Raw genomic sequence first — 14841 nt, forward strand, 5'->3', positions numbered from 1 at the left:
TTTACTAGCTTGTTGACTGATAAAAAAATGACAAGGTGAAATGTATTAATAATTTAAGCTAGTATTTCTCATTTCTATTAAATTGTTAAACTACAAATAATCCTTAGATTTTCAGTAAACCCTGTTGCAATTTATAGCTAAAAACCCCCCCTCTGAAACAAACTGTACAGAAAAAAATCCCATGTAATTCAAGAGGGAGCACAGAAATTTGGGAAGTGATCAATGCATAAACAAAAACATGAACTGGAAATGAGCATCCAAACCAGCAAAATATATTTAAGTAATATCACAAATACACACACACACAAAAATCTATTTACAGATCTAAAATCAGTACATCCAGTAAAAATCCTCCCACAGAAAGGTATTTATAAACAAGAAAATTACCCCAGTTACATTGTCTACTGCTGGCAACAGAGATGCTTTACAGCTAGCATAGCATTAATTATGCCTTTGTAAAATAAAGGGAAAACAATATAGGTGAAGAAATTATTTCTGGGAAAAACTTGAACTGAAGGCTGGACAACAACAATAACAAGGCATACAAAGCATAAGGAACTGCAAATATGTAACTCTGGTAGTGCAAAAATGAAGAAGAATGGCTTATTTCCCCAATACTTGTTCAGAGAAAAATACTACTGTGCATTTGCAATTTGAATTCCTTTTAAAGACTTAAATTTGTAGAATTTAGTGCATTTGCATGTTTCAGCAAGGCTGATACTATACAGGAGGTAAATGAAACAAAGTCAACATAAAATTACTACTGTGATATAAATTTATAACAACCTTTATAAAAAAATGTCTGAATAAACAGTACAGAGATGAGCCTCTCAAAAAAAAGTTTAGATTTTCTCCATCCAGACAACTTGTAAGCATGTTCCTGTTAAAGAAAAACAACTTGTATGTAACTGATAGCATATGTAACATTCTTTGGAATTAGATTTAAATTTCTCTTTCAGGCATTGCCCCAGTATTTCATACAGGGAACAGCAGAGGGGTAACTCCTCACTGGGATTAGGAGCTCCTGGTGCGTTGTCCCTCAGGTACGCACCTGGGGCTGGGCAGAGACTTGTGGAGGTGCATGAGCGCCAGGAGCTGGAGAAAAATTCCACCTGGGAATGTGGGTCACAGTAGGACCCCTTGATATTAGTCAGTGTAGAAGTGGAGAATTAATGCTGTTGAATTTCTGAGGCTCATCACCCCACAGCCCTGGTTTTCTTGTGTTTCGAAACACACAAGACAGTCTCTGTCCAAAAAGGCCTCATAGTTTGAATGGCTGTAAACATTCTTTTAGTTTAAATCAGATTTTTACCATACCTTTGCTGTTTAAAACAACCAACAAAATCAAAAGTAGGAATACCTTAGTTCATATTAAAACTATTTTAAGTTCAGAAAACTAGAGTTCTTTAATTGAGAAAACTGAAACAAAACTGAAACACGATTAGTTTTGCAAATAATCTTTTTGCTATATTTTTAGCTGACTCTCTATCTAACTTTCAGCAAACTGCTCATGATCACCCAGTCTATCCTAAAGAAAACCTAACAGTTGATAAGTAAGATGGAAACCATTTAAAAAACAGAGGCAAAAGATCAGCACCAACTGTTGCGTTTGTTCTGCCCAAAGCTAGGCCCATCACCGCACTGCAGAGCAGATACTGCTCACAGTCCCAGGACAGGTCCGGAGTCCCACACTCTTCCTGTTCCCCTTGATGTACAAAAAGAAAGATACAGATGATGTCTGTAAAAACGTTAACAGTAGCAGGTACAGAGTAAGATTTACCTATTGTAATTAGTAGGAAGTGTTATGGTTGATATTCAAAGCTTTTCCAAAACAGAAAGGACTAACTTCTTGACTTTCAAATCTTCCCAGGGTGACTATCAGGTATTACAGTGTTGCTTTACGAGGACTTTGTTAAAAATTTCCAGTGCTCAAGTTGGAACAGCTTATGGTGCAATCAGATGAACTTTTACTGAAATAGCAGTCAAAATAATGGTGATTTTACAAACCAAATGATTGCCTTTATGCAATCTTTTTTCTCTATACTCAAGGGCTGTTGACCAGAAATGGCTGAAAATGACTTCTGCAAAGGAGGCAGTGCTGCTTTTCTGCAACCTGACAAGACATATGCTCGTTCGGCCTAACTTCAAGTATCCAATTTATGTGCTTGAACGAGGAGCTTATGTACCCAGCCCAGGCTCCAGAGGACGACTTAGAACAGAAGAGCTCTAAGGTCATTCAACAGACAGAAGGGATTTGTCTGCTTGACCTTTGGCTTATGAAAGCAAAACCTAAACAAATCTAATAGACACAATCACAGGAAAATTCATCCTAAAATAGAGATCAAATGAGTATTCTTCTGGAAATACTTGTTTCTCTTTGTTAATGAGCAGTGGAGCACTTCAGGTCACTAGCACGGACTCAGATGTCTAGCTTTCAGATATCTGAATTGAAATGAGATGACTCCTACCTCAGGCTCCCACGTTAGGAACTTAAGTTGGATACCTGAAGTTAGATGGTACGATTACCCTCTCTCCTTACTGAGAACAGCCACCTCTCGAATCTGTGACACAGCTGCAATCACAGCATTTACTTAGAGAAGACCCAATGGAACTGAGTTTTGTTAGGATACCTCATCTCATCTCTCATTTCTTTATCCCCTCTTCACTTTATTGAAGGGGATAGAGAGAGGCAAAGTGGGGTGGGGGGCGATGTCTTGCTAAACAAAGTTGTGTAATACACACTAATGAAGAAACTTAATGGCTGTCACACTTGTAAATCACCATTTTGAAGTTGCTGGGTGCAAATTACTCTGGCTATTGCAGATCTCATAATTTAATCACACATTTTATTTTCAGGAGTTACTAACAGGTATCAGTGTTAGCAGATTTTCTAACTTAGCTGGCTAAAAAGTTCAGTTGGAATTGGAATTAGAAAAAGCCTTGATGGCAAAGACTTAAAGAGCTCCTAAAGTATTTTCATGTCTTTAAATAAAAAAAATATTAATAAGTTATATTTTAGACAAATATCAGCTAATGCCTAACATTTTTATTAAAATACTGATGGAAACATAAAAAAGTAAACTCTAGGTCTACTGGATTGCACACACATATGCAAGAAACCCACCACAAACTGTACTGTCTTAGCCGCTTAGTTCTTTCACTCCTTATTTTCTGTACTTGAGAAAATGAGATCAGAAAGCTATGCAGCTTCTCTGACTGAAGAGGAAAGGCCATGACAGGATTTCTAGAGTCCCATCCAGCTCTCTAAGTGGAAGGATTAAGATGAGGACCTTGTGGCTGAGAGAACAGAGGTGAGGAATACTCAGGATTCACTTCTGTCCTACAGGAATAATCTGTTCTTTCTGACAAACTTTGCTCGTGGTTTTAATAGATAATGAACTCATCGGTCCAATCCTGTACTCAGCATTTTACAGAATCAAGGTCTTATGCACAGCAAAGACTTCAGATAAACATGGAAGCAACGTGACACTTGTACTTCCATTTTTTATCTATGGATTATTTTCTTTGTTAAATTCCTTGGGTTGGTTTTTTTTTTCTTCAGGGTAGCTTTTCAAAATACAAACTAGTTAGAGCCTGCAAAAGACAGAACTACCCTAATATGTGAGGGAAAAACTCTCAGTGCACTTTTTATTCCATATATGAATTAACTAATTAAAAAAGATTACCAGCAAGATACTGAATTTTGAAATTAACACTGAAAGTTTTTCAAACTGCACTTCAGAAAACATTGACTGAGCAGCATCAGAACATTAGAGGGTTGTCTGATTTCCTCGTTTTCTGTGGCTAGTTTCCACTGATGGCAGTAGAGAACTGAGGCAGGGGCTGAAGATGTAAAAGCAAATGAAACTAAAGATTCTCGGTAGCTACTTACTTAGAATGGCTATTCATTCTTCTATTTTTTTGGCTCAGTGCTGTTTTATAATACCCTTGACCCCAGCATATAATTTCAAGGACATATAAATTGATTTGAATATTAGCTTGGTTCCTTTCCTGTATTTGAACCTTACAGTGGATATAAATCACAAGCATGCTGTAACATTTGCAGGAGCTGTTGTCCATCAGACTGGTGACTCTGAACAAAGGCTGCTTTATGTAATGTGTATGAACATGCGAACTGTCTCCAAAATGCATGGTCATATTAAATAAGTCTCTTACATACGCACATACAGAGCAGTAACAAAACTCAAATATCATAGTCCTACCCTCTTCTGTTTAAGATTGCAGTTTCTAACTGTTGCATATACTGTAGCTGCTCAGAGCTGAATAAAGTGAGTGTAGCAGACTTTTTCAGAGAAAAATAGTCATATAAAAAGTTGTAAGTACGGTACAGTGAGAAAGTTCCCAGAGCTCTCACTTCATTTTCTCTTTGGTTGCTAATTAGGATTTGACGAGTTTGAAACCCTGTCCTGTGTCCAGCACTGTGGGAAGAAACCAACTCATTTTCAGTCTTTTCAAGCACCTAAAGCACGCTTTACAGACCCAGAACAGATTGAGACCACAAAACCAGTTTGCCAAATGTACTAATGGATAGGTGATGCGTGGGAAGTATATCATCCAGTGTTTGGCAACGTCGCTTCCTGTTGGCAAATGCAAAGTGTAGTCGCTCCAGTGTTTTGACACACCATACACCGCTTTCACTGTACGTCCCTTTTCAGACCAGCTGATGTTGCTGTCAGGGTTACAGTTGTACTCAACCCATTGCCTGGTGAAGTCACCAAGCTGTGGAGGGTCTGCTTCCTCGATGTCTACAACTCTGGCCATTTCTGCTCCTTGCACGGCAACATACTGGTCATTTACTTTTCTTACTTCTTTAACCCAAGGCTGAGAGTTCTCACAGTCTAAAACAATGATGAGCCGAGAACAAAAAGTACCGTTCTTTTCTCTCCACCACTCCAACAGCGTGTCAAGTCGTAAAGCATCGCCCCCTGCCGCAAGGAAAAAAAGATTTAATATTAGGATGAAGAAACAGAAACCTCCGTAGTATTTTGACTGCGGGTTCCAAGAATCCCTTATTTTAACAACCTGGACAGATATGACAGAAGTTTTTCAACTGATCCTCCCTGTTTGTAGATGTTGCAGATCTCCAGAGAGGTATTAAATGATTCCACCTGACTTGCTGTGGCAGATGAGGCCATTAACTCACCCTTGATTAAAAAAAAAAAAAAAAAAAAAAAAAGGAATTCCCTCACAGTGAAAGAAATTACAGCCTACTGAAGAAATGTGGATATAGCAAAATAGGGAAAGAAAACCTGAAATAGAGTTTATTTTGTATTAAATCTTAGTAATTTTAAGGGAAAAAAAGGACTCTTCTTAATAAGTTTTTATTAATATTAAAAAGAACCCCTCTTTTAAGGAAAAGAGAGGACTTTTGAACACAACATGTGCTAACAGTTTCGAAGCACAACAGGAAAGCCACCTACAGGCATAACCATCGCTTTGGCTTTAAAAATTCATGTGACCAGAAATGGTGAGATTCACTCTATAGACACAGTTGTCTTCAGAGCTTCAAGAAAATTGGTATGGATTTACAACTCAATGAAACAAAAATCTCATAATAATTTTTCCACGATATTTATTTCCTATCAGTTCAGAAAACACTTGCAGCTAGAGTGTCCAACTTCTCATGTTCCATCTCAGCTCTTGCTCCAACAATGCTTTGCAAGAGCAGATTGTAATTAAACCAAGTTACCTATAGTGGAGAGTCCTTCTGGTTAAGTGTAATGGATACTGCAGGATCTACATAGCTTTGAAAAGCAGACTACTTAAGCGCCTAAGGAAAACATCTTGCAAACAAGTGAATGAATTTCCATTGGCTCCATAATGACTACTAATGTGAAGAACTGGTAAGTCTAGGTGTTGGCAGGTTGGAGCTATGATACAGACTTATAACATAACCACTGTAGTTTGAAAATGTCAACTATTTTTTTTAAAAAAAGAAGACTTTTAGAAGAAAGGTAGAAAAATGTGATTTAAAATAACTGCATTTTAATTCCATAGTGATTTTCATTGTGGAATGTAAGTACATCTAGCAGCGTTTAAACTCTTGTTAGTAAGAATTTAACTGCCCAGATGAATCTCAAACAGAATAGCTGCATATTTCAGCACTTACATTTCTACCTCTAGCTCAGAGTTAAAGCTTTGAGTATGCTATCGCAGTTAAAGCAAAATTACAGGGCTACAACCTTCTCCAAAAAAATGCAAATCTGGAAAGTTTAGTACCAAAGAAAATCTTAATAGACAAACTTACAGTAATGACTTGTCTTGGTATATGATCCCCAAATTTCTGTAGTTATTTGCAGCAGAGACTTATATAGAAGCAGTTTTCCTTTTCTAGGTAAGCCTTCTGTGTCAATTAGCAGTAAAAATTTCTTTATTTGTTCACAATTTAAAGGCTTATAAATAAACTTTATTTTAGTGTAACTATGCAGGGGTGCAGGTGATTTCAAAACAGTACTGGATAGAACTGCCTAAAGAAAACCATCTCATCCTTCATACACACACACAAACACATGCTCAGCTTCTAACCCTACTGACCTCAAACACATGGGCTTATCAGCCAGTGCAAGATTTAGGCACCAAGCTGTGTAAGAAATCCATGCATCTGGCCACATCTTGTTCTCTGGCAGGTTTCGCAGGCAGTTAAGCCGACAGTTTCAGCAACAGAGACAAAGCTTCATTAGCCCAGCTCTTGCCTTTGCCTTCACTCAGAGAACATGACCTCCCAGGTCGTTTCACTGCTCATACTTTATGCATGACTAGTTAACAGTTTCTTTTATACCACTCTGTTACATCTCAGCTTCCAACAACAGAGGAACATCATTAGTGAACTAATAAATCCAGTAAGCCTCCTTTAAAAGATGTCATTACAAAGCAAAGACTACACCACTACTGCTGTGCTGTATCACAGCATAAGCCGGCAGTGAGATACTACTTCTTCTATTAGATCCGAATGTTATATTTCATTGTTGCCATTTCTCTTCATCCTCTCCAGAGGTCAGAGGACAGTACGCATTACTGGAGCTGATGACCAAATGTTCCATCTGTCATGAAACGCCACTGTCCAATGCATGCAGTACAATTACACCGTCAAACAGCCTTCATCTTTTCAGTTTACACTTCAAGTTACATTCAGCAGTGCTATCTGGAAGAAGTATCCGGTTACACTCCATGATTTATCTAAAATTAATTACAAAAAAGGATGCAAGGCATGTGACAGCTGCCTGTTCCTCTCCTTTATGTGACTATACATATCTCCACGTAAAAGCTGAAGATGCGCTTGGATAGAGAACTGAAAAGGAGCTTTGTGAGAAAGCTGAACACCACTGCATTTACACACTGCACCTTTTAGCACAGAAACTTTCTTTTTATTTTAACGGTTACCTTGGCCTTTATCCTAAAAGTGAAAACAGAGTTTAATTTAGGCTACAGCTACCTGAACAGGTATACAGAGACCTGAGCTCCCCTGTCACAGTCCAGGCTGGCCAGATTTAAGCCAGGACTGGGCTGGAAGCCTGTCCGACTTTTGCAGCAACATTTGGCTCTATATACACTAGAAAGCCAACCACGTCTATGCTGCCGGCTGGAGCACAGGTGGGAGGCAGAGTTTCACTGCCAGCCTGCTCCACACAGTGTGTGGACACACTCCGCAAATGCACCAGGTGGCAGCTGCTCTTACGGACAAGAGCACCCTATTCTCGGAGAAGTCATTCACCACCCTGGCGTACACTGCGGTACATCACTCACGCTGAGCTCAGGGTATGGCTGTAGCTTTTTTAACCCACTGATACAGATGAAACTTTTTTGAGAAAAAACTATGCATTGCTCTTCAGCAGGTCTAACAGTTCAGGCATGGAGTTGCACCAAAACAGGTATACGGCCTCCAGATGAAAACTGACCTGCACCTGAACACCTCAGCATGACCACACACAAAGCTAGTTACCTGTCTACACTGTTCAAGAGCACATGCCCCTGGAGAGAGATTGCTGACGAACAGCCAGGAGCTTGCAGGCAGAGCGCTATCCAAGAGAATTAATTCTGTCCCAGGAAGAAAAACAGTTGCAAATTTTCAAGGTATTTACTACAAGATTCACCTTTTGCACACAGCAACCTCAGAAGCCCCGTTCCATACAACAGGAGAGCAAGGCTAAACCTATCAATGATTTGAAAACTTCAGTAGGTTTACCAAAGAATACAGTTGAGATAGAACTGCCCTTTATAAAGAGATCAAAAATGAGCCAGGAAAAGGGGAAACGGTGAAGTCTATGCCAAGCACATGACAAGGCATTAAACCAGCCCTTTACATAGTCTTGAGGCTACACTGCGTCCACAATGACTCCCGAACTCTCAGATGTCAGTAAACCGTAGCTGTTTTCATGACACAAGGTTTGCTGTATGTTTGAAGACCTGCTTTTCTAGTGTGGATTGTAGACCTGCCTCCTATTTCTTTTATTAATTCTATCTTTTACAAAAACCAGAGCACATATTAAGGACATGCATGCCTTCATGACAGCCTAGCTCACTCAGTGACACAAAATGCTGTATAATTCACTCAGAGGCAGGTGTGTGGGCTCTTGCCATGTCCAGGGAATGAGAAAAGATTATGGTTGTTCATTACAGGGAACAAATATTCCTCAAAATACAAGGGAAATCTGTCTTTAGAGCAGAAGGGGGTCATTTCCACTTTACTTTTCTGAGGAAAAAAGTGATCCTTCAAGTTACCTTGTTGAATTCTAAGGGGAATAAGAAATCATGCTTAAAGTTCTAAGTGCACACTTGGGGTCAACAATATTTAGACAATTTTGAGAACAACTAAAATAGTTAGCTGCACAAGGATTTTTATCAAAGTGACTAAATACTAAAGATGACACGGACGTTCATAGAGTAACATACCTGACTGTCATACAGAGCAAGGTAAGGAAAATGCTGCTGCTTTAGATCAAGTCAACTACATCCAAAATGGGCTTCTGCATTTCTCCATTCTCTCCCCTAACAGAGGTAGTTAGCCTGCAACCTTGCCTGTTTTGACGATTCCTTGTAGCCTCTGAATTTCTTAACAGCTGTGCTCTGTACATTACCCTTTCCTTTCTTCCTTTTCTGCCAGCAGCTTGTATCAACCTGATCTCCAAAGACTGGTGGCTCTTTGCCATTCTGGACTATCAGATAATAAATGTGACCAAAACTTCAAAGTTTTACAATACAGTATTGATTTTTTTAAAGAATGAATGAATTGATTTGGAAAGTTTATCAATACCAAAACTACTAATAAAAAAATCCCCAAACCAGTTACCTGCCAGTGCCCATTCGCCAGTGCCATGGGAGTGACCACTGTAATATAAAATGTAGGTATCATGTCTGGGTCCATCTGCTGTCCGAAGTTCAAGAAAAGACTTGATCTTGGAGTGAAGGGTATCAAAGGTCAGTCCACTTGTAGAGTAGTCACAACCATATGTCTCAATCATGTGATATGCAAAAAATCTTTGGATGGCATTAAGCATACCAGTAGACCTCAGATTTAACTCTTGTACGTGCTCAGGTGGAAGAAGAGTTGGTTGGCCATCAGGACTAAAGAGAAGAAGAACAGCTATGATTATTATTTCGTGCTTAGTGGACTTCTAGCAACTAGTGATTTTTTTCCCTGTGCATATTTTCTCTGCTATAAAGTAGCACTGTTCTAAATTCAAATTGACTCGAAACATACAGTTTATAAACAATTCAAAATACTGTACTTGAGTGAGGGACCACTGTTTCCCCCTCCTTTCTGCCACACTTCACTTCTAGTCCTTACTCAACCCCATGCTATTCCTGCAGCTGAGAGACAGAGAGAGAGAGGAGCTGTAACATGAACACGCTAGGTAGGCTTCAACAATTCCATTAAGTCCCACTGAGAGAGCACTGCCTTCAGACAGGCACTTTTTCACACACAACTGGAAAGAAGTGCAGGGAGAATGAGTTCTAATCTGCACAAAACATCATGCAAACTAGTTTCCAATAATAGACTAAAGAGAAATCTAAGTACACATTTTGCTCAGATATTTTGAATTAATTTCTCTCTGTTCCAAACTAGCCTTTATTAGTATGGTACTCACACAAATACAGTAATTCTTACTTGTGTATGCTGTTCAGATGCTGATCTTTCAGCATAAGAAATGCGTTTCAGATAATGGTATTCACAGCTTAGAAAATTAAAGTTCTAAGAAAACTACAAACTAGACCTGGAACAAACCATGTATATATAGATATGGGGTGTGTGCGTGTGTATATATATATGTATGAATATGCATATAACAATAGAGTCCCTGGGTTCCAAAATGCATTTTATTTGTATTTTTATATATACTCTCTATAAAAATATATATTAAAATACATATATATCTAAAAATACACACACACTTCTATTTTTAAGTCTACATAGCTATTCATTAATCACGACAATAAGACATTTGGTCTTACAAGACACCCAGTTATGGGAGCGCTCTTCAGGATGTATTTTCAGAAAAAGAAATGCATTCATCACTCTTCAGCCAATGTAATAATGGTAATGATAAGGAGTGTGACTGACAGCTGTACCAAACTGGCCTGATTTATGCTCAGTTACAGACATGGAGAGGTTTTGTGGGTGCAAATATGAAGATAGTCTTACTCTACTAATATAAAATATGACTTCTGTTTTTTATATATATGCATGTATGTATGTATACTTCATGTATTTTGTTTGCAAGTCAGTGTATAAAGCTACCTGGTTTCTTTCAGTCTAGCTGATTAAATTTTGCACCTCCTCACCTGTCTAGTGCCTTCACGAAGGATAACATTCCACTACTACAGTTATATTGAATACATCATCATTACTGTTTGTCTCAGCAAGCGAAGACTGAGCCCATCACTGAAACAGTCAAGCTTTGTTAATAAGAAATTTTAGTTCTGTGAAGTCCTAAACAGTTGCTCAAGAGTACCTCATTCACTCAAAAATTAAGAGGGAACTGCCAGAGCCAGAATAATATAATACAATGAAAGTATTAAATTGTTGCCATGGAAACAAAAAGAATTTATTTATATTGTAATGTAAATTTTGAAAATTTATTTTTTTAATCCCTAACAATAGTTGACTATATGGATTTTTTTTAAGAGTGCACAGCTGAAGACTGTAGATCAGAAGCTCAGAAAATTTCTTTTTACAGCATTTTACACTATTTAAGATACACTTATCTAAGATCAGCATGCTACCTTCTGTTTCTTTGCCCATTAATTTTTTTCCCTATCCACTGAATCCATTACACATACTCAAGCTGGGCAGTTTTCATAAACCATGCAGTTCTGTTTTTAAGCCTGTCACTTCAGCTTACTACTCTGTTTCTCCTGTAACTCAAATAGATAACTTACATAGTTCTTGTTTATCATTTACAAAAAATGCGTACACACAATTTTAATTATATGACTAAAGTATCATTTGCAAGTTTAAAGCTTATAAGAGAAACACAAACACAGGCAAATAATAATAGTACGATCCCTCCACCGCAAGCATTTCTCATATGGTAACATTTATATTGGAACAAAAAATCAGCTGTAAATTCACAATACCAATAACTGACATGTAGTGCATTCACAAATCCAATTTCAACGTCCTTTAAATGTAGACACCATCCATTTAATAGAATTCAAAGTTGTTTTGAACTGATCTGTTCGGTTTATCAAATCTCCTCATGTAAAGTATCTGTACTCAGTCAAATGCCCCAATCCTCCTTTGAGTGAGATATGGACTGTGGAATCTGCCTATGCATAAAAGCATTTATTAGCTTTCCAAAAGCAAACTGAATACATATAAAAAGGTGGAGTTGGAGTTACTCATTCTTTTTGGAAGGTGAGGAAAAGGAAAAATACAAAATCTGCCTATTATTTAAATTTGTATTTAATTATTGAAAAATACAAGCGACAGCACTGCATTGCCCCTAGCAGCTAACACTGCACTTACACAACCGTGAAGTTGAAATACATGGTAACTATACCTGCAAAAATTGGTGGGAATCACAACAGCATACCCAACACACGTTCCTCCCAAGCAGTTTCCCAGCTCATGGAAAAGCCCATGAGCCATGGACTCCAGAGGTAAAACGATAAGAAATGCACTCATGAAGATCCCATTGGTTGGCTAAAAAGTAAATAGAGAGATTTAGGTATCGCATGAAAAATCCCTCCAGTCTGTTGGTTGCAGTTTTATGAATAATTCCCTGTGTTTGATCACACATAATTGGGTCCTGAAACACCAAGTTATTCTACATAATATATACTTATTTTTCCACATATTACACAGTGAAGTACTCTAAAGACAAATGAAAGGCTTGGGGAGAAAGCGGCTGGTAAACAGGGATCACTCTTCTGAAAGGAATGCATTTGAAAATGCTAACAGCACAGGACTTGGGTTTAAAAGCCCTGATCAGAGCTTAGCTTTACCCATTTAAGCAGGAAAATAAAATGCCACAAAATTATTTATGTGCATAAAACAAGTACATCTGTAAACATCTGCAGGATCAGGCCTTAATCAGTAAAGTAGAACACATAATATTATGTACCTAGCATCAAATGATAGCATACTATATTGCATCATTAAAAATATAGATTTAACTATTCTTGCTTTTTAATGCAATATTTTTAAAATATTCTTTGTGAATACTATGTATCACACGAAAGATGACTTCTGAGAACATCTGTGAACATTACTGCAATTAAAAAGACAATTCTTTATCAGTTACATAAACATCAGATGAGAAGGGACATCCACTACAGGGACTCTGAAGCATTCACACAGCTAATATCCTACATTGAGCTTTCCTGTTTTGTAGGTAAAAAGCAGTTTTGGAAAAGATTACAGTCACTGATACACAGATGATTTCTGTAAAAAAAAAGGAGTTTCAAAAGTTAAGTCTCAACCACTAGTACCAGTAAAATAAAAATGGACTTCTGAAATGCCAGCTGTCAGTGAGAGGCAGAACAGATACAGATTAATTTTAATTATTTTAATATGATGTGAATGGATTTAATGATGCATTAAATGCTTTAGGAAAGGTAGAAACAGTATTACAACATATAATTAACCAAGACCTTTAATATCCGTGGTGCAGCTGTTAATGTTTGTTATGTAGCAAAGGAAATAAATTCAGATCTCTGTCTTGAGAAGAGTCCTGTGGCCTCTGACCACATCTATGTTTTATTCGCGCTCTTTGCATAAATCTACAATATTAATGTTTTTTAAAACCCTGGATATTGCCGTATTGTTTAACACTCAGTGATTTGATGTGAACGGGTAGTTCAGCCTAACATATAGACAAAGCTATTAATAATTTGGAAAGTAAAATATACTGAAAAAAATGACACCCAAACCAACTCAGTTCTTGTTGGCACATGGCATCAACTCAACTATATTCAGTTTTTAAACACAAATATTACATGACTTAGTTTGAAAGAACAGCTTTACCCATCTAATGTGCTTCCTGACCTAAGAATACTGTTTGCTACCTGTCCCAGTTTTAAAAAGTGTCCCATTATACTTCTGATGGAAGGATCTCACCTATGTGTCCTTGAAATGGTGACAGCAATACTTCTAACCACAAACACCAGAATCTGATATTAACTGATAACTGATAGCATTATTAACTGATAGCACTATTCTCAAATTAACTGGTTACTGTTAACTGATAGCATTATTCTCAAATTCCAACGTCTGAAACCACTACAAAACTATATCCAGCTCCTACTAAGCTTTATACAATTCATGACAAATGAAAAGTTTATTTATTTAGCTTCTAGCTCTCAAGGACATGAGAACGTGACATTGAGCAGACATCAAATCATGTTACAGAACAACCATGGAGAGCTTCCCTTTACCCACAGCTCTGCACAACTTAGCACAGAAGTGCAATTAATATGCTTATTGACTTGCTAACACTGGAGCTACAAAACTGGCTTGGATATAACCAGTTCATCAACAGGTGATAATGCTAGTGTTAATACTGCAATCTGATTTCATGTGGTATAATGTAATTTGACGTTTTGGTGCCAATAATTTGAATCTACAAGGAGCAATGTGTGCCTATGAAGCACACACATTGTAGGAGATTCACAATCACTTTTATGTACATAATTTTCTTAGCCATCTCAGGAGATACCTTGCACACTTCCAGATACAATCCTTTCCCTGTCCCAGTCTTGCCTGCGCTCAGAGGGTCAGGATCAATGAGTGAGCAGATGGAATGCATTTAGGACAAGTGCAGAGAAGCATTCATATTGTGATTCTAGAATTCTGTGTCAGAGAATAAGGATTTTCAGAATAATTTCCCCCAAATTACCTGAAATCACCAGAAGGCAGCAAAGCTTAAAACACCTTAACAATTATGGTGCAACCTCAACTTGTTTTGTTGTCAATAAGGAGGAAAAAAATCCTGTAACTAAGACAATATAACTTTTGTATCAAATATGTCAGCAGAAAGTGCTCATTTTTGTTGCTCAGTTTCCCAAATGCACTCTGAAAATGAAAAGGACTCGGAGCAGCAGCAATAAACACTTACAAAGATTTGGTTAGTTTTTGTTCTACAGAAACCTTGTAAAATATAAGACTTTGTTGAAACAGCAGAGCTCTCCAGCTAAATTAGTTTCAAGATTTGGAGACTTACTTTTGCAACTGTAGATACCAGAAGGATAATTTGCTTTAAGTTACAAAAAAAAAAAAAGAATACTTAGATCCTGCAGAAATTGAACAGCTTGTCTGGAAAAGTTTCCTATTCATCATCAGTTAGTTAGAGGATTTTCTAAACTTTGGGAAGATAATGCGTG

General features: G+C 37.6%; 1 protein-coding gene across 1 annotated transcript in view; it reads right to left on the minus strand.

The window, feature by feature from the left end:
• Positions 1–250: 250 nt before the first annotated feature.
• The window catches only part of TMEM168 (transmembrane protein 168), a 29014-nt gene continuing 14423 nt past the window's right edge, over positions 251–14841 (minus strand). Inside the window, exons 3-5 of the mRNA XM_052789688.1 lie at positions 12021–12163; positions 9308–9582; positions 251–4946 (exon numbers count right to left, since the gene is read on the minus strand). Of these exons, the coding sequence (XP_052645648.1) occupies positions 4399–4946; positions 9308–9582; positions 12021–12163 (966 nt within the window). The 3' untranslated portion in view covers positions 251–4398. The remainder of the gene's footprint in view (positions 4947–9307; positions 9583–12020; positions 12164–14841) is intronic.

Source organism: Harpia harpyja, chromosome 6, assembly GCF_026419915.1.
Source record: "Harpia harpyja isolate bHarHar1 chromosome 6, bHarHar1 primary haplotype, whole genome shotgun sequence".
Lineage (NCBI taxonomy): Eukaryota > Metazoa > Chordata > Aves > Accipitriformes > Accipitridae > Harpia > Harpia harpyja.